Genomic DNA, 20,843 nt, shown 5'->3' on the forward strand with positions numbered 1-20,843 from the left:
AACAAAAAAACACAAGACCAAACAGTATCAAGAAAATTGGTTCAGGAAAGTATTGGTTTTGTTCTTACATTAATCATTTTGATGCCAATATAATTCCACCAACAACACATACAGTGCATAAATACATACATGCAGTTGAGGTGATAGTCTGGCACATGCATATATCACTACACACACATAAACACCCACACCCAAATACACACATATCATCATACATGCTCTCACCTCTCAACCAGACCCCCTTTATCTTCTCTGGACTAACCCCCCTTCTTTGTACCCCTCTCCTCTCAGCCCCTGGCATAGCTCAGCTGTCCGTACACTATACATGCTCATCCATGGGGGCTAAATCGAAACAAAAATAAAAACGCTAAGATCCAGCGTAGGCAGACTCCTACTTTAGGTCCAAACAATACGAGGTATAAAATGGAAATCAAAAGGCCAGTCCAACCAGTGACATACATGTTGAACTGCCAACTGGATGCCTCAGTACGTACACCTGAACACCAAAGGTCTGAGAGAGTCGTTTCATTACATTAAAACGTCTCTGAAATTAAGCTGCAATGAGATGATACACACTGCTTAAATTTCTTATGTTTGGCAAACTCCTCATGCACTCACAGTTTATACAGAACTAAATATTTTGAACTATTACAGATAAGATAATTAAGGAGTGATTAATCTTTTAAGGATACTGTAACTGTAACTGTCGGCGCACAGACTGAGAGGAGACGGGATTAAAACTTCATGCAGTAACACAGAGCTGCTACAGTGAATGGAAACACAGAGCTCTTTAAAAACAAGAAAAAATACTTATAAGTCACGTTAAGAACTCTTCATGTTTATTTAGCTTTTTGCAACCAGACAAAAACCTGAATTTTCAAGTTGGGTTATCAAACAAAAAAAAGTGTAAAACTAACATAATAATCATTTTAAGAACAAAGAAATATAAAAATAAAAGCCATTTAAAAAAAAACAATTGGAGTGTTATTTTCACATATTGTAACTAGTTTTGATTCCTGCTTCTTTAATCCCAACAATTCAGTTCAGGTGCAACACATTCTGGTAAACTTTGAGGACACTCCTGTATAACCTGACCTACAGTACCCACATTAGGTACATGTGATAAGAAGAAGTGTGCAGATGGACACTAATGAACTGATTTAATAATTCCCCATTACACTAGCATTATATTCATTATGTAAATCTAAACTACATTGACTGGAGTGCTCTTTATAGCAAAATACTTTTTGTAATGCCCCTTAAAAAGTGACTTGTGTTTGAATGACATGTCATGTCTCAACTGACATACATGATTCAAAATTCGATCTAAATTTTCTTTTTGAATGGACCAACTAGAATCCACAGAAATAATTACTCTACAGATGTACCTTAGAATGAATTTGCTTCATCCACTTCTTGTACAGACCATTATATGGTCCCTTTCATAAAATCTAGAAGTTAGCTCTAAGACTAATATTTCACATTTTCAAATGATCAAAGATTAAACTGATTAAGACCATTTTAATCTTCTTTGGAGGATCTATTCTACAATGCTAATGAGTGATGACGCCTAAGTAAGCTGCTATAACCAGTTACGGCTGTTAGTTCCCTCCAATAAAATGAAACACCGTAAACTGACTAAACATTACAAAATTATTTGTCACAATTGTCAGTTGGTATGAAACGAGGGGAAAACAATACTGTTACCCCATCCTAACTTTGGAATAATGGCCAGACACTGACTTACTTTAATGAATAAAGTAACCGGCTTCATTATCATAAATCAAATGGAATCAAATGCAGCCCTTCAGTTTTAAGGAGCGCCGTTTCTTCCGTCTATCAGATAAGATCAAGATTGACAGAGTTCACTTGCAGCTTGAAGTCCATCCAACAGCGCATGAAGACGTCACATGATGTGGTCTGAGTGACCTTAACATTAATTCTGGGGAAACAAAACAAGCATCAAAAAACAAGTAAAAAGACTCGAGTCTGTTACTCTGTGACAAAAAAAAAAAAATACTGAAAATACTGAATCAATTACAAAATGACAGTATCTTACCTCTTTTTTTACATTTGTCACTCCTGTTGGTGATGGAGAGGTCGGTGGACTAAATTAGGAGAGAAAAACATTGTAATTACAGATCCATTTATGGTTTCAGCTCCAAACGACCAGGCCACCCATGATCTGCCTTAAGGCCCCCATGCAAAGCGTGGTAATGATCTCTCACACTGTGTGAGATGGGTCAAATAAAGTATTGATCGTAATCTGTATCAGACTGCATGATATCAGTTTTTGTAGCACTGTGATGCAAGTAGAAAACATACGTTATTTTGTAACGTATTTGTATTTTGTATGTATTTTGTGTCTGTTACACTGTACAACCACCTGTGCACTATGCTATATTATACTATACTATACTATACTATACAACGTTCGTATTATTCCATGTTTTAAAAACTTTGTTGTTAACGAACAGTTCGTTTAAAAAGGTCCAGCGTCTTCAGCTGTGGGATAACAATCAAAGGCCACACAAGAGCTTTATATGTCAGCACACAAACTCTCTTTGATAAAACTCCCACGAGCTCTTCCCACTCAGACATTCTTCATTTACGGGCACTTTCTTTACTGCCTCCACATGGAGGAAGGCAAGGACCATCCAAGCAAATCATAAAAGAGCAGAAGTGTTTCCGTCATCAGGTTAACATGAGCAAAAAGACTCATGTAATGGAGGCACTAAACTGCTTAATTAGTTCTTTATAATAACATTTATTCTGTTATTAACCGAAATTAGAAATTGATTTTTTTTTTTTTTAACTGCCATTACAAATAAGAGTCATTCTGGTTATTTTCACCTTCTGTAAAAACAGGCATGTCTGATTGGTGTCCTGAACAAACTGAACCTCAGGCAAAAAAATGGCTTTTACATACCTGCCAACTTGCTTAGACGCATTTTCAAAAAACTTTGTTTTAGAGGCAACACTGCGGAAAAGAAGTAGAAGAAGAAGAACACCAACATGTTGATATTTTTGATGAGCAACCATATGATTCATCTTATATTTGAGAATTCTTTAGTAAATCCGGTGTGATCCAACAGTCAGCACGTATTGTGCCTTATCTTTTTAATACCCCACTGTCTACACATATAGCTGCCACCAATTTTTGGGTGTTACATTTGTGAGGTACTTACCTACGAAAGCCAAGAGCAGCTGTGGTTTTTACAGACCTTTTTCAAGGCAGACATATTGACATGTTATTGCAGGATACTGTGCACTGATACCGTGCATGCTGGCTCACTGGAAAAGCTCAATGAAACACTTAATGGACCTGAGCCGTTGTTAATATTATTAGTTACACCTGTGCTTGTCTTGTACAAGTCAAAATGTCTCCTGAAACAGGTGTTTTCTGTTATCCCAGGATCAAATTAATTAGCTTGTTATCTCAAGATAAAGTGCTTTTCTTGTGATAATAGGCTAACTATCTTGTTAAAGGGCCTTTTCGTGACAAGATAACAAGCTAATTTAGCAATTTCCATGAGAGGACAACTTTGTTAAAACAAGATAAGATAAATAACTTCGACCTGTAACCTGTGTTTGGCCACTCGGGGAGAGCAGAGCAACACAATGTTGACTCCATCACCTTTTAACTTGATATGGGGAGCTTGTTAGCAAACAGCTGCTTATTTACACATCCTGAGAAATATCTGGTTCACCAGCTGGCCGCTAACTTGGTCAGGCAGTGTGTACAGTGGGTTTCTACAGATTTGTCCGCTGAAATCAGATCCTTGCTACACCTGGAAACAATGCTGATGAAAGCAATGCCAGTAAACCAAAACGTAACGTACATTTGTAGACCATAAAACCAAAACAATTCGCTGAAAGATGCTACAATTCTGCACATAGCTGATGAGTACTGCAGGGTGAGGTGATAACTCTTCAACGAGCAGCCACCTTCACATACAAGACGTCCAGTGTTAATAGAATGGCAGTGATTATCGCCTTTTTACTAATCTTGACATAACAGAATCCACAGTCGAAAATAATCATCGCCTCGGCTGCTCTCAGCCTCATCACAGTCCTCATCATCCCAGCGATTCGGAGATGACGCGACATCATGATGACACCACCATCACATGGTGGATCTGAGGTTTCATTGTGCTCATGTCATTCAATTGTGACACTGATATCGGCAACAGAAGGTCTGATTCAGCGAACCAGGCAACATGTCCATTCTTTGATCTAACAGTTTAAATCGTCAAAGCCACGAATGTGCCGAGGGCTGCTGATTCTGACACACTGAAATTTGCACTTCTTAGTTATTTTGAGCTTAAATTGGGAGCTCTACTGTTTTTAGTAAAAACAACAGATCTAGTAGTTAAATATTTAACGGACTTCTTGACCTTGTCTGCATTTGCATACCTGAAAGTGTCCACAAAAAAGGTGGTGACAGACTTTTGTATCTCTTAGGAGCACTTACTAGGATGTGACCGTGCCCTCGCTGCTGGCTGCGCTCGGGGGCTTCTGTGGAGCGGGGCTTCTGCAGGGAGGCTCAGGAGGCCTGACTGGGGGTCTACAGATGGCGTGCTTCTCCGTGGACCTCGTTCTCGTCAACCCCTCAGAATCTCCTGGGAAACATAAACAATACTAAAGCTCCATGCAACGATGCAAGAGAACGAACAAGGCTGTGATGGGTTACTACAATATGGATCTTCTATGCAGAGAGTTCAAGCCATCTTAGATAGCCAGTTTCTTGGGCAAATAACTCAATTAGAATCCTACAAATCAGCAAAGATTTCTGTTTGCAATCAAGCTCTTCGCGGAAGTGCTTACATAAGACCCATTTGATTTTCCGCTGGTTACCTATTTCCTAGTAACACTGTCCATCTGAACCAAGCCTTTATTTGTTTAGGCACAAATGATATGGTGGAAAACTAGTTACAGATGACTAATTGCAAACTAAAAGCAAGAATAAAGCCGCTGGACATGCAGCCTTTGTGATAAAGAGCAACAAAAGCAGCCCCATGCATCATTACCTCAACTGCAACAACAAACAAACAACAACAATACGGACAACAAATCAGCAGGAAGGAAAGGGGTTTTGGATGAAGCCACATGTACTGAAGTGGAAAACAAGATGTGGTTCTCAAGAGCCAGCTGGATTTTCATGCTCCTCAATATCTGAGCAAAGCATCACAACGTCCCCTTTTTACGTTACATTACATCCCTTAATTGTTTTTTTTTAAGATATAAAACCTTTATTCATTTATTTTTAGCTGAAGATAAAAAAAAATATGATTTAAGGATTTAATATTTCAGCAACATTAACACAGAGGGTTCGTCATACCTTCTCTGTTGCCTGATGTGCCCTTCGGAGGAGGTCTTCTGCTCGGGAAGGACTGTACTCTGCTCACATAGACCCCAGACTCCCCATTTGCCGCTGAGGAAGAATCTGGCCTTTGCCTCGTGTCGTCCATCTTGCCAGTGTCAAAGTCTGAGTGTCTCTCCTGGCGGTTAGTAGGTCTGGGCATCAATGCTTGTCTCGGAGGAGGTTCCTTTGGAGGTTGTGGGACACCGCTTACAGGCTTTGTCCGCTGCAGGGGAACGGGGCTCATTGAGACTTCCCCTTCCATAATCGAGCTGTCGTTCTGGCCATCTGGTACAAAGAATCAACATAATGATTAGTACAAAGGACTGACTAGGTGGAGTGAACTCAACAGCTACAGCTAAATGTGACATTCAGCCCTAAGTCAAATGTAAATGGTTTCCTCTATGAAATAGTACAAATTATATTCAATGTGCAAGATTAAGAAAAAAAGAAACATGCAAAGGGCAGGCAAAATGAACTGAAGGTCCCATAATATGCAAGTTAAATTAGTAACACAGCTACTGGCACAGCACTTCACTGGTTTTGTCCATAGCAAGTATTAAGTTAAGAACAGTTGAACAACACAGGGAGGAGGAGCAGCAGGTGCTCCAGATTTCTCTGCCACAGTGTATGAGAGGATGGAGACACACCCACTTAACAACGGGTTTAAACAGACAGAAAATGACATGATTTAGCCAGAGGCACTGAAGAAAAAGACTAATGTGAGATAAAAATGTTAGAGTAGTTTATTTGTACTTAATAAAAAAGCTCCAGTGGAGTTTCCCATCAACAATAAAGGATAAGGCAATAAAGAATAAAGAAAAACAATGAATAATATTAATATGGCACTCTTTGACAAACAAATGAACGTTAAGGAATATGTCATCATTGTTTGGCGTGGTATTTGATGGACACACAAACGCATGCACACTAGGTTAATCACAATTTTCTGTACTTTAGAAAATGTTAAGAAACCGCCCTGCAGGTGTGTTGCAAGACAAATGTTTCTTGAATATTTCAAAACAGCATTAACAATAATCTACTGTACGTTCAGCACAGGCAGGATGGGATAATGGTGAGGATGATGATGACAATCAAGCCAAGGGAGGCTGATAATTACTCTCTGTGTGCTGAAAGTGGTCGTGACTAAGAGCTTGATAAACACGAGGCGGCCTCTTGGAGATTGTGATGGGTTGCCGCTTCCTCGGGATGATCCGCGGGGGAGGGACAGGTGGGGCGGTGCTGTCCTCCGGCATACAACTGAAGATCTGTGGTCACAAAAAAAAAAAGGGACACTTTTTCAGACAGTATACATAGAGTCTGTAACTTCATGGAATGCATGAAATGAAATACATGAGGAGGAGCAGGAAAAATATTATATAAAATAATACAATTATTTGCGCCATTTTTTAAAGAACACTTTCAGTTATGTGGCCTAAGAAATGCCTCTACTGCACAAAATCCCACTAAGAAACATTATAATAAAACATTTTGGGAAATACAATATTCTCCTTCTTGCTGAGAGTCAGATGCGAAGATTGACACCTCTCACATGTCTATATTAAGTGTGAAGCTACAACCAGCTTTGTAAATAAAACATATTCACAAAAAAGTTTTTGTCTCAGACCGACAAAGAAAACGTACCTTTTTGTAGTCTTCGATCAGAATCTCAACGACAATATTTTGGAACTTGATATCCAACATGGCCGCCACAGTCTCTTCCTTCGCCCTCATCAACGTGGGTCCGAAGATAACGGCCATGTTTGAGGGAGTCATTAGGTTATCTCCACTGTGACTGCACACACTGTCAACAAACACCAAGCTGGGCTGAATAAAATGTAACTAAACTGTCTGCACAGAGCAGTGACACATTAGCTCATTTCAGAGAGAGAGACAGAGCAAAAGGTCCTGGGAGCTGTAAAAACAGTATATCACAAGAGCACACGCTCGCACTTACTTGACCAAGTGTTTAATAAGCATCTCCAGCATCTCCCGATTCTTCTCTGGTAGCTTGTACGTAAGTGAATGAATTTCACTCAGTCGAAAGTCCAGATTATCCGACTCTGTGAAGCAAAGAACAAAGTTATCGAACTGAGAAATCTGAGATAACAGCACAGAGGAAGTTAATTAAAGATGGACAGTTAATCAGCAGCATTTGTAGATTCAAATCGTAATTATGTTGTGCAAGATACCAGCTTGAGAATAAACATCCATGATGCGTCTTTGCATGGAAATAAGGTAGGTAAGAAAATGACCACATGGAGTAGGGCACGGTCGTATAGCATGAGACTAATCAGAGAAAGTATGGCAAGTCTATATAATGAGAAGCCCCCATTCAACTAGTGAATGACGTTTCCAGGAAAGTGAAGCCACCAGTTGTCTTACTGCAACATCCTGACAGAATGAGGCTGATGCTTTTAAACTCCCTGTCTTCTGTTTTACAGTGATGTTCGGTGACAGATGAAAACAAACAGGGGAACTCAGATTTATGTCGCTGTCTTCCAGACGGACCTTGTGCTGCTTGTTAAACTCCTGAACCTGCTTCCTGCACGGTATTTACGTACAAATGTCTTTAATGTATCTGGCACTCAGAAATTCAAAGCCCATCCATGTTAAAGCATTCACAGCAAATTCCCAATTACTGCCCAAAGTATGTGAGGAGATGATCTGAACTCTATACAAACATAACCTGAACATTGATCCTGTTCTTAATAGATAACACAAGACAATTAAGCTTAGAAGACTGTGTCACTTCAGTGTAATATATAATAATATATGGTAATCTATAGTAATATATTCATTATATCAAAACCAAGAGAAGACAACATTGAAGCTACGAGTGCACACAGTACAATCCATGCACACATGATTTTACATTTCGTCAAACTATGTAGACTGGAAGTGTAACATGAATATAAATGGATGCAGGAGAGAAATCGTTCTTTTTCTCCTGTTTGCTAACAGGTGAGGTTACGTTTTAGGGAAAAACACCTATCAACTTGCAACCTTCCTAATGCTACGTTGTTTTGCGTGGGAATGTTGCAGCAGACCTTTGGATTTTGGGGGAAAACACGAGTGTGAGACAGTTCCAGACATGACCAAACAAACACAAACTTCCTAATATTAGCTCAGGATAATTTCCAAAACGCTCTTACTTGCAGCACACATGAGGTCTCTGTGTAGATTGTAGGTCATCAGAGGTTCAGACAAGCTCCTGCAGGTAAATACAAATATGCGTAAGGAAAAAGAAAAAGTGCAAGCTTGCAGGGCGAAATAGCTCACTACATCAGAAAACAAAAAGCAGCTCTCACTCATTACATATTCCACTAGAAAGCACTCAGAGAGCACAACCTCCAAAGCTGCATTTGTTATTTGAATAATAAGTTGTTTTAATGTGAATCTGGATGCACACGACAATCAAGCATATTTTTGGAATTTATTTTGTACTAAGAATCCAAAAAAAATAATTCTAATGACTCAGACTTTTGACCAAGTTAACAGTTCAGCAATTATCATTGTTATATCATAATTTCATTTAATGTATCTTAGAGACTAAATAAAGAGCCTTCATTCAGATTTGAACATTACAGCAATTAAGTAAATAGCCGCAGATCTGGAGCTACACAGTGTTATAGAGTATGTTCCACAAATTAATGTTGTGTCACGCGGACAGACAGACAGACAGACAGACAGACAGACAGACAGACACACACACACACACCTTAAATAAAACTTCAGTGCACTTGTGATGGTTTTAATGTCCAAGTCGTTGCATTGGAGATCCACATCTCCAGGGTTTGTGGGGTCTATGATGGAGAAAAACAAAACAAATAAGCAAGAAAAACAAGAAAATATTGGACACCATTATGAGGAATCCCATGAACACAACACTGAAAGCCACCAGATTTAAGAATAGGCTGTTTTCATGGAGGTTATCTTGACATGTCACAGCATGGAAAAGCACAGGTGTAAATCATAAAATCAGTGATGGCCGAGTTCCATTACGCTGCTACAGGTTCAGGGTCCTGGTATTGTGCATTGTGGTTCACTGTCATGGCTTACAGGGACACTTAAATAGAATTCATATTATTAAGGAACACCGTTTCCTGCTATGACAAGTCAAAATATCTGCTGTGAAAGTAAATATCATTTAAACTTGCAATAACCGATTTCTCAATAACTGATCACTTGGGAGCAGCAAACACAAGCTGTAAAAACACATATTTTGAAATGTCAGTTTGCCTTTTTACACATCCAGCAGATACAGAGCAGCATTAGTGTTCATTTGGAGCCGCGTTTGTGGACACCTTCGCTCTGCCTCCACAGATTCCTGAGGGAAATATCTGCCTCTTTAGCTGTTAAATGCTTCGCTACGTTCATCAACTGGTCGCTAACTTTGTTTGTCTGCCGTTTGGTGTTGGGCAGGTAGCGTTCAGTGGGTTTTTAGATCTTTTTTTTTTTTTCCCTTTACTGAAAACAGCTGCCTGCTGCAGCCCAAACTGATGAGGGTGGTGACAGTGAACCACAGCATTGAAGTGAAGCCGGAAAATCAAATCAGTGAGTTAAAAGCTCAGTTGTGCTGCAAGAAACAGCAGAGTACGATCATTATTCTCTATGGATTTGGCAGAAAAAGTGACACCTTTCACATTATGCAGTCATTTGATCCATTGTTTTATCAAAAATATAATTTATAGCCACTTGGAGGCAGAGTCCTCCACAGCAGGAGCACTGAAAGTCAGCGACCTGATATCTCCACGTTATTCATAAACCCAAGCTTCACAAAAAGGTGGCAGAACCTGTTGTGTTGTACAGTAGGGCAGGCCCGCCCAGTGGAGGACGCACAGTGGACTGACAGATGTAGAACATGTTCACAGGCTTATTTCCTTACCAAAGAAGGTATTTAAAAGCCTCTGCACTTGGATGTTGCTGCCAACTGTTCTGTACACTCCTTCTTGTGTGACTCCTGCAAGGAGGAGAGGGGGAGGTAAGACGAGAGAAAAGGGAGTGTCATCTGGACAAATACAGAGCAGTGGAAATATACCACATGTGTCTCCTCAGAGCCTGCATGATCCACAGTGGTGATGCAGATGTTCTTTCCTGATTATGAACACTTGACTTAACTACTTAGTTTGAGACTGAGCAGTGCTCCATGTTTGGATCACGAGTCAAGTTACATGTTTATGGATGGTGTATTTAATTATTTAATTTCGTTTTTGTGAGATGAATCACTCTGCTGGAGAAATATATTGGGACTGTGGAAGTACAAGGTTACATCAGACTTGACTGTAGATTTGAGATATTGGGTTTTAAAGTGGGCTTAAAGGAATTTAGAGCGGGATTTTTGTTAAAGAAATATTCATCATAAATAATAACAAAAATCAGGCAGACAGTCTTTAATAGGGTGGGATAAAGGTACAACGATTAAAAGGCCTGTATAATCTGAAATAGACTATCATTTCATTTATGATCAATGGTAACATTTTTTCCCTTGAGTGCGGCCTACAGACTTATGACTCAACTGCGCCCCCCTCAGGGCATCTAACAGAAGACAGCTGGGATAAACCTCCAATGAAGACTTTTTACCTTTCGCTTCAATGTAGTTGATGCACTTTCGCACAAACTTGAATCCAATTTCATTCAGCTCCACTGAGGAGATGAAAAAGACAAAAGAATGAGCAGATTCAACACCATTTTACCACCTGTAATTGCTAAAACGTGATTATGGATCCACTCCGTAAGATGAGATGCTAAGTGAGACATCACACCGTTACCGTCTACATCTCATAACATCAACACCATAATTTAAGACTTTGAGGGTAATGACTGACTTACTTTCAGCTTGCTTGTGAATTGGGGAATGATAGATCTGAAATGAAAAAATGTAAAAAAAAAAAAAAAAAATTAAAGACTGTAAAACATGGAAAAAAAACAAATCTGTGACAGGCCTGGGATATTTCAGCGTGATTTATGTACGCGTCTTTTTTAGAATTGAAACTTGATGACGGCAGGAGCACACAAAGCTGCTCCACTGGAGCCAACTTTAAATGATACAGTGACAGCTTCTGAGTTTATGAGCAGATTCACATTACATGAAAATTATAACAATGGAAACAGAGAGAGAAGAGTGAGGAGGAGGAGGAGGAGGAGGAGGAGGAGGAGACTGCATGCATTTGTGAGCTGGTGGAAATCAGGAAAGCTTCCTGAATCAAAAACAACCAAACAAATGAAAAGTATTCAGTTTACTCCTGGGAGCAGTTTGGCACGATATAAAAACCAGGGCATGACAACAGGCATAGTTACCATATGCATCAAAGCTTTGTCTGATTCCACACCCAAAATAGCTGATTTCATTTTCATTTTGTTGCCCTCCTGACTAATAATGGATGTAAGAGGTCAGGGCCAGCTACAGACGGTACAGCTAAAGGACGAGTGGTGTGAACCGTCACTGTCGCATTCTGTTACTGTTACTGAAATAGAACTGAGAATAAAAATACTACTACTTCAATTTCTGTTTTTTTTTTAACTCAAGTAACATAACTATATTGAGATACTTTAATTGACAAACAATATGGTAACTATGTCTCAGAAAGGAGAAATGTGGTCTATGGATGCAGAGATAATGAAACTACCATCAGTGAAAGTAATTACTGAGCTTTTTCCCCCCAATATTTCAACGACTGTTTTCATTTCAGAGGCCCAACAGAAAATGGCCAAAATGTGCTATTTGCTTAGGCAAGTTTGGAGAGGAGCATTTTTCTCTTTTTTTCCGACACTTTAATGCCAAATAGTCTTAACTTACTAAACATTGCGTTGGAAACTGCACAAGCTGGGGCCTTGAAGTGATCTCTAAGTGTAGTGTTCCATGTGTCATTTTGGCACGTCAACCACTTCTTGGTTTGGAGAGGTGACAAATTTGCCGAAACAGAGACTTATGGACTATGATGGACCAGCTGGCTGCCTGTGGAGACACATCAGTCTGGTGTGGCTTCCAGAGGTCCTGGGGATGTTTATTATGGGCACAAAACCGATCTGACGAAAATCTGACATTATGGATGACATGCAGTGTGAGTGAGAAGTTGGAACCGGTCGATAATTGGCGTCATGTCATTTTTGCTAGAAAAAAATGACATAACAGTTAATCTATTACGCAGTTACCAGTTAATATTGTTGAACGACTAAAGTCGGTAAGGGCCTGATGATAGGGAAACTGTACTTTCTGAAGTATCATATTAACACTGTACAGTAAACATGCCTTTAAAGTAAAGTTCAAGAGACTAACAGTAAGACAGCAGAGTGTGAGGACGTTTCAAAAGATGTGGACAGGATGCATAAAAACATCCTTCAGGTGAAACACAGTATGCATATACTGCACCGCAGTTTGCCTATATAGGCTGATGCACAGTGTCTATGTGGCTGAGGGGAAGAGGCTGTGCTGCAATGTATATTTCAGCTATTCAAAAGGCTAAAAGGCACTCAGAGTGTAATAAAGTCGATAAAGTCCCTGTGGAGAGTGGAGATTATTCTGACAGAACGCCACACAGTTGGTCTCCGTCCGGTCTGAAAGCTCCGAGACGCTGCAGACCTGGCTGTAGCAGGACACTGCAGTGGATCTCCGCTTGACAATATTTCGGCGAAGTGGGTGGTAAAGCTCTTGTGAAATGCTCTTAATATACAGAAGTCAATGAGGAAGTTGCACAGGAAGAGGGCACTGAAAAGTGTGCCTAGTGTTATTTTCACATCCTCTGGTTGTGTTGGTTTATTTGTTCACGATTCACACGGCATCTGCCACTAAACCTGTCCGAACTGCAGAGTGGGAGCAAAACTGAGAGACAAAACACTGTCTAAAGCTACAACCAAAAGAGGAATTAGCAAAGTCTTAAATTCTGCTAGTGAGGCATTTTGGTATTTCATCGCCTTAAAACTGCTGAACACAGAGACTGACCACTCGAGCAGCAAGGTTTGGCTGATCAGATCTAGTACGATTAACCAGGTGTGACCATTTAGTCACATTTAGTCACATGTCCTAAGAAGCTTCATACCATCTCTCACATATCTGAAATACTGAAGCATAATGAGATCGCTGTACCTTCAGCAGTGCTTAACAAATATGGGCTGTCATGAGCATTACGTGATGGATTTGATAAAGAATACGGCAATGATAATGTTTCTTTAAAACAAATGGATAAACACCATTCAAAACAGCACACTGCTCAACAAACTTTCTCTCTCATTTGTTGTTGTTTCCCTCTTCAGGTTTCAACAGACTGAATTTGCGAAGGTAAAGCGCATCTAAATTGGCGCAATCCAATTAAAAAGTTGTGATTACATATTTAACTACCTGCCAACATTTAAAAAAGATTTTATTCCACCAGAAAAACAAAAAAGGAAATCAGGCTTGGATAGCCTCTGATCTGCAGATTGGATTTGGGAACTGGCGTTGGGAGCTGGAGTCAGCAGCAGATATTTTGGCAGTGAGGCAGTTTTCACAAACATTATATCTAGCAACAGAATAATCCTCAATGAGACGAGAAATGAACTCACAGGCTCTTTTCCATCCATGGCCTCCATCCACAACTTCCTGTCTCCCTCCGAAAGAGCCTGGAAAGTGACGGGTGAGTTTCTATGGAAACAATAACAAATGCCATTAAAAGACGCAAACGCTGCGATTAAATGATTCAGTCGCAGGATGCTACAGAATGCTGCAGTATCCATCGGCTGTGAATTTAAACATTTAGCTGGTTGTTTGAGCTGTAACACATCACAGATCTTGCAAATCTTTCAAGCAAAACAGGGTGGACAAAATAGCAAGAACACCGCAAGAAGAGGGGCTTTCAGTGTCTTTGAAGTAACTTATAAAAACCCCATGTGGTAAAGAAGGGAGGTATAAACGCAGATGAATAAGACAAGCATGAAGAGCGGATGAAAGTCCATTGGTGCAATCTGTCTGCTGCAGAAGCAACAAAATGTGGTGCCAAATTTTGCAGCTTGTGGGCTACTGAATCAATTGTTAACTAACACAACTGTGTTACGAGTTTAAAGCTCTTTCTGCCAACTGCACTAATCAACTAACTACAAAAAGCATGAAAAAGAACTTTTCTAACAACTCTAACAGTCAAATAGATAGCCCTGGTGTAAATAGATCCAGTGATGTTTCTATACACCTGAAACAGACTCCCTGCTGCAGAGTGGGATGAAGAAGCAAAGTAATGGTCTGGGATGTTAAAAGCAGAGGAATGTAATACAGGTCAAAGGTCAGGGTCAGGCACTAGCACGGGAGCATTTCAAGGACACGCACGGACAGATGACTTGCCTTAAAACTTCTTGAGCCGACAACATTATCTCCTGCACTACACAGCACTGCCACCTGCAGTTTATCAAACAGCCAGCCCCTCATCATGTTGTTGTGCCGTTAACACACTGCCACAAAATAGTTGCTCAACATTCAGAGGCGCTTTCAAGCACGTAATACATGATTCAAGCTGCTTTTAAACCTTTAAAAAACACCCTGACGACACTCCAAGTATTTCCACCAATTTCAAAAAACCTGAATACGACAGAGCTGCCTGCGGCTCAAATGTCGATTGAAATGTTGTGCTGAACGGCTTGCTTATATAAATATGAGGCTTGTTGTGTTCCCTCCCCTGAAATCACAGAGTTTGCCATCTGTCGCGGCCCGCCGCTTGGGGATTGTTTGGGCTACGGTCCATTTAGCCCTCACACTATGTCCTTGTGAGCCACCTGTTCACCTCGCCGCCTGAACCTGTTTATCCCACAAGGCTTTTCGCGTTGCCACATCTCACAGTTTCTCAAGATTTGCCTGCGCTAACCTCTCGTTAGTTTCCACGTCAAAGCAGAAGCGTTTGTCTATGGACTCCGTCTTCCGGCGGACGCAGGATTTCAGTGTCAGCTGCGTGGGGCCCTGCAGGGAAACAGACAAAGTTGGAAATGGTCGGTGTATTGAAGGTGTCCAACTATTACAGGCATATAAATGTTCGTCTGTGCCTTTGAGTGGTTCATACGAAGTGAAGCACCTGTTTAGTTGTAGGCTTCTGTTCACACGGCACCATGACCAGCAGTCTTCCATCCTTGTGATACTTGCAATAATATTTGACCCATGACACGCCCAAGGCCCCTGTTTGGGAAAAGAAAAACAGGACAGGCCTGTTCAAAGCAAGAGCCTGTTCAAGCATCAAGCTCCTGTATAACCATCTCACACACTTACACTTCTCCTGGCAGTGCAGATAACCTTCCATCGGCATTTTACAGATCTGGGATGGGTGTTTCATTCTCTTCATCAGCTCCTCCATCTCCTCCCGAGTGCTCTCGTAGTTGTTTCTGGTCTGCAGGCAAAACCAGACAGCACTTTAGAATCTAATGGACGTCCGATTAAAGGATATTAAATCCCGCCAATGGCGTCATTTGTTTCCAGTAACACCACTTACGTTCTGCAAGCTGAGCTGCAGTTCTTGCTTGTAAGGCATGAAGTCCTGAGTCATCTCCACTGTCAGGTTGTTGAGGGTTAAAACGCTATGAAGGAACGCCAGCACCTGGCCAGCAAAGCATGAATTATATAATTGAGTCGAGAACCCACAAAACAAATGAATTACTTTTTTTTTTTTTTGTCTATCATCAAGTTTTTTTCTTCTACACTGTACTGTATATTTCTTCCAGCTCTTTAAATGTGTGTGGCAGCAAAGAGTAAGATGGGAGACCACAGGCAGCACTCACAGGCTCCACCACATCAAACTTCTTCCTGTCCTGCACCTGGTGGATCTGGTACACGTACTCCACTGACGATTCGTAGAAGTTCACTCGCTCTTTATCAAGGATTTCATCAGCCTGTAGCGAAGAAAAAAAAAAAAAAAAGGACATTTCAAAAAAATTTTAATCCCGCTCTTATTTGTACATTTCACTATAATCCTTGTTGTACTTCACCTCTTGAAGTTGGCTTTCTTTCTTCTTGGCAGAAAGATTCAGGTGTTTGTCTACCTGGGAGTAATATTTTTCACTCTCTTTCTCAAACTTCTTCTTCTTTTCCTGCAGGACAGATGTGTTAGATGTGGAAATGAAAGACAGTGGTGAGATTGAACCACCAGCTAAGACTGTATCTGGCATTGCTTAACTGAAAGACAAATGGTGTTTACTCTGAAACTAATACCAGACAGACAGGCTTCCATAATGTTCAGTGGTCTTCAATAAAGTTGATAATCTTGGCCAACATTCAGTCGTTTTACATTTAAAAAAAAACATTGAGGAACACATGTACCAAGCAGGATATTTACAGTTGGAAAACACTGTTCAGAGCATATTGGTGGCCAGACTATGAGACACATCTGCAATAAGTGATAAATTATTTGCAGATATATCCATCCAGCCAATGAATGGAAAAATTATAGAGTAGCTCAACTTATTTGAAAAAACAGAAATCATGATTTTAGTTGAAAAAAATACAGCCATTTATTGGGCCAAATGTGACATCTGATCACCATGTACAACGTTTGAGTGTGTGTGTGTGTGTGTGTGTGTGTGTGTGGAAACAACTACCTCAAAGTAATGACTTGACAATTCAAATAAATAATTAAATGGATAACGGTTGAAATAGTTGGCCAAATGCATTGGATAAATTGTAAAAAGGAAAAGCTAAGTGTTGGATAAATGGTGAAACATTCAGTATCTGCCACTCCAAAAGGTATAGCATCATTACGACCACAAACCTGACCTAAAAATAGTTATTAAACATAGAATTTAAATCTGATTTAAATGGGGGAAACCCAGATTTTCTTAATCAATACATATATTTGTTGATTATTTACGGTTTTAAAAATGGGCAAAAAAACATGTGCGTCTGAATGTTACATTTAATCACTGGAACAATCAAAAAACACTATTGGCAATGAAATGATGTTGGAATATGTTTTCAACATAAATTAATTTTCTGCGTCACTTAGGACCGCATGTTTCATGTATATTCCAATTCTGTTAGTGAATTAAATTAATAGCAGCAGAGTAGCAGTAATTACGGAAAGTGGTTGGCTAATAAATACACTGAGGGGGAAAAAACTAAAATCTCTCGATCACCGCGACGGGACACAAAGCCAAATGTCATGCTGAGTAATCAAGGTGATATCCCACAGAGGTTCCTGATGACTTTAAAAGCAAAGTAAAATGTTGGAGCACTCAGGAGGTGCTGCTGAAGAAGAGGCTCACATGTATCTTAGTGTTCATTGATGGGTAAATATTTGACACGCATACACATGTGTTCGTCAAAAGATTTAGGGAAGTAGCTTTATAACATCCTGTTTGTGCAGCTCAGGAAGATGTTGAATAGGTTGCACAATGACATGTCCGTGGAAACAGCTGCATTTCACCTACTGAGCCGAGGAATCAGTGAACACACTCACTTTTGTTACTCCTATTTGCTCCTTTCTGAACTTCTCCAGCGGCTTGATAAGCAGATCGGAGGCATTCTGAACCTGGACAGGCAAACACAGAAAGGCCGTTACACACATAAATGCCATAAATGAGACATGCTCTTTCACACAAGTACATTTTTAGGTAAACTGGGTTATCTGTGGGCCAAAAAACATATTGAAAAGAGTTTGGAAGTATATCTCTTGAGTGTCATAACCAGCTTTAAAAACAGATCAGCATCCAGAAAACCCAGTCTGACAGGAACGGCTGCTCCTAAAGTGGTGCCTTGATTGCTGAAGCGTCAGGCAGGAGGAAAACTCTTGGGGCTTGGAAAACTTGTGTGCGCAATAACAATACAAATGATGAAAATGGGTTTAAAAATGGGTTCAATGACAACACTTGGGAATCAAATCTGTGGCATTATTTATAGTGTAGAAAAGTGTAAAATAACAGCAGCAGAAGTGATAAAAAAGGAAATATGGTAACATTAACAACACAAAGAATGAGGAAACAAAGAAAGGAACTGATAGCAAAATAATGAACAGCATTCATCTTTCCAAGCACACACACGAGGCCACACACACACAGTATCTAGGATGTGGATGCGTCTTGTGATAACATATTTCAGTTAATAGAGACAGATGGAGCGTCAGCTACACAACAAAAATAGGTTCATTTTGCATCATAACCAGCAGAAAGCTAATTTGTCTGGTTCCCCTGACAGGGTGTTTCCCTCCAAGTGGTCTAATGTTTAGTGCAGGATATGTTAATGCAGTTTCTGCGCCTTCTTATCTAACGAGCGGGTGAATAGGATGCAGGGTCAGCATGAAGGAAGCGGATAACCCACCAGCATCATCCTGTCGTGCTCCACTTCCTGCAGGAGTCCAGCAAACTCCTGGAACGACTGAGCTGAGGACGAAAACATGAAAGATGATGACCGGAATAAAGACCTAACACATTTTTATCTTAAGTGTGTGACACAGGAAAAAAACAAAAAAAAATGCATGACACATTTCCTCCACTGTGTACAAATGTGCATAGGAAGAGACAATGATGATAATATTTCCAGCTATTTTTTTAAATACATGCATCATTAAGCTCTAAGGCTGAAGTTTCTGTTTCACATTTTCTCAGTCAGGTTTACGAGGAACCAAGTGGCTGCCAAAAATGTTCTTCTGCACTGAAGTCACGTAGAGGAAGTCTTTTTGCAATAATGGACAGTGATTGTAAAATCTGAACTTTTCCATAAACCAAAATGTGGTGGGATCAGAAATGAAATGTTCTGCACGCTCTCCAAAAAGTCCTGACTTTAATAGTCAGCAAACATAAAGTGTGCGTTAAGAAGAGCGTCTGTATCATCTCACCGATGTTAATCTCGTCATCTGTCAGGGAGTCTCCGATGAAGTCGAACTGGAACAAGCTAAGAGTCTGGGAGAACTTCTGCACAGCCAAAGAATAGCCTATAAAAAAAACAAAAAACAAAATGCAGTGTTTTTTGAAACATCTGAATGGAGCTCCAAGTGCCACAACTAGCATTAAGTGCAACACACAAGCCTTTATGCTTTAAATTCAACACTACACTCGTGACTCTAAGTGCAGTCCAGGACTATTGAACTGTGTGTTTTTCTTTTTTCTCTGATAGGAAAGTCTTGGGTATGAAAGACATCTCTGGTAGGATCCAGCAGCACGGCAGCAGCCAGCGTGCGGCCTATGATTCCAATTATCTGACGCTGTGTCTGGGTTTTTATTATCAAAACAAATCGGAGCCTGTCAGATCAATACTGTGGAGCACTTTGCCTGACGAGCCTGGCTCCCATCTCCAGGATCATATTCTAACCCCCCCGCCTCTGAAACCCCTCTTTTTCCCCCTCTACCGTTTCACATGCTTTTTCCATCCACAAACTGTGCCTTCAGTTTAATTTGTTTATTTTGGTTTCTTGGTTTAATTGTGCCTTTTTATAAAAGGGGGCACTCGTGACCTCTGGCCATCATCTGAGCTGAATATACAGTAGGACCCCCGCCCCTCTGCAGCAGCACCACCACAGTACCTACAATGACAGTTTCTGTTCATCGAGGTGAAAAGATGATCATGGGATCATCTTGGAGAGTCAAAAAAGAACAACAAAAACAAACAGTGTTTCCCCCTCAGTGGTGCCACGCAGACCCAAACACACACATGCACACTGTCACTGTGGGACCGTCCCCTCTCTGCAGCCAGCTGTTGTGCTGTTTGGAGACCAACAGAGTCACCCTGCACATCTGCATCAGATCCACGGCTCTGTCACTGCAGGCTGTTTGGTGCTCTCCCAGGGGAGCACTAGCACCTCCCTGAATGCGCCTCTCCCAGCCACCCACAGTGATCCTGTAGGCCCCTGAACAGGCCCCACTGGTGCTGATCCCCTGTCAAGCCTCATCACTCATTTACATCCACATGCAATGTGCAGAACAACAGACTCAAAACCAAGGGAGATCCCATTAGAGCACCCCTACCTTTGATTGCATTGATCACACTGTTGCCATCTTTTATCAGCTCTTTGAGGAATTTGCTCGACCTCTCCAGCTCCAGTTCGTAGCACTTGAGAGTCTCCCTGAAGTCCGGACTGTCCAGATAACAGTCGCTGAACTCCAGAGGAGGGTGCCCCATCTTCTGGGCGACTGGCTTTCACACAACAGACACGGCGGATGTGTTTTAGGGAGCCACGCAGCCTACGCTCGTCTACCACACGCCGCTCATCGCCGCTCCGTGGAGGAGACTCCACACGCTCATGTGTGCAGAGAAGCAGGATCCGTGCGGTCCGTGGGAGCCTGCGGCGGCCCGCTCGCTTCTTAAGTGCGCTAAACAGCGAGGAGTCACGGTCCGGCTTCACCTCCCTCTTTTCCTCGTCGGATGCACAGTTCAAACTGTAATTTAATTGTATCCTGCCCCTCTTTGCCACTTTTTCCTTGTTGCAGCGTCGTGATTAGAAGAGCGGCTGAGAGTCCGTTTGGACGCGTCCCATTCCGAAATGTTTCCCACTTCCGCCAAACCTCCTTCTGTCCTGTACCGACTTTTTGTTTGGAAAGTCAACAG

At 40.9% G+C, this 20,843-nt stretch overlaps 1 protein-coding gene across 2 annotated transcripts; it reads right to left on the reverse strand.

Moving 5' to 3' along the window:
• Nucleotides 1–823: 823 nt before the first annotated feature.
• Nucleotides 824–20,793, reverse strand: ophn1 (oligophrenin 1). 2 transcript variants are annotated; one of them, XM_070843700.1, is made up of 24 exons: nt 20,264–20,793; nt 19,138–19,233; nt 18,621–18,682; nt 17,764–17,835; nt 16,298–16,399; nt 16,091–16,201; nt 15,805–15,909; nt 15,585–15,702; nt 15,394–15,494; nt 15,190–15,281; nt 13,904–13,982; nt 11,195–11,228; nt 10,946–11,008; nt 10,251–10,325; nt 9,084–9,168; nt 8,518–8,576; nt 7,320–7,425; nt 7,007–7,166; nt 6,483–6,630; nt 5,342–5,650; nt 4,475–4,622; nt 2,930–2,980; nt 2,060–2,108; nt 824–1,942 (listed from the first exon to the last, which is right to left on the reverse strand). In XM_070843700.1, exons 1-24 carry the CDS (start codon nt 20,415–20,417, stop codon nt 1,937–1,939), a joined length of 2,385 nt encoding a protein of 794 aa, XP_070699801.1. In that variant the 5' UTR covers nt 20,418–20,793; the 3' UTR covers nt 824–1,936. The 2 variants fall into 2 exon arrangements, with proteins under 2 accessions (XP_070699801.1, XP_070699802.1); XM_070843701.1 differs by lacking the exon at nt 19,138–19,233.
• Nucleotides 20,794–20,843: the final 50 nt, after the last annotated feature.

Source organism: Pempheris klunzingeri, chromosome 14, assembly GCF_042242105.1.
Source record: "Pempheris klunzingeri isolate RE-2024b chromosome 14, fPemKlu1.hap1, whole genome shotgun sequence".
Lineage (NCBI taxonomy): Eukaryota > Metazoa > Chordata > Actinopteri > Acropomatiformes > Pempheridae > Pempheris > Pempheris klunzingeri.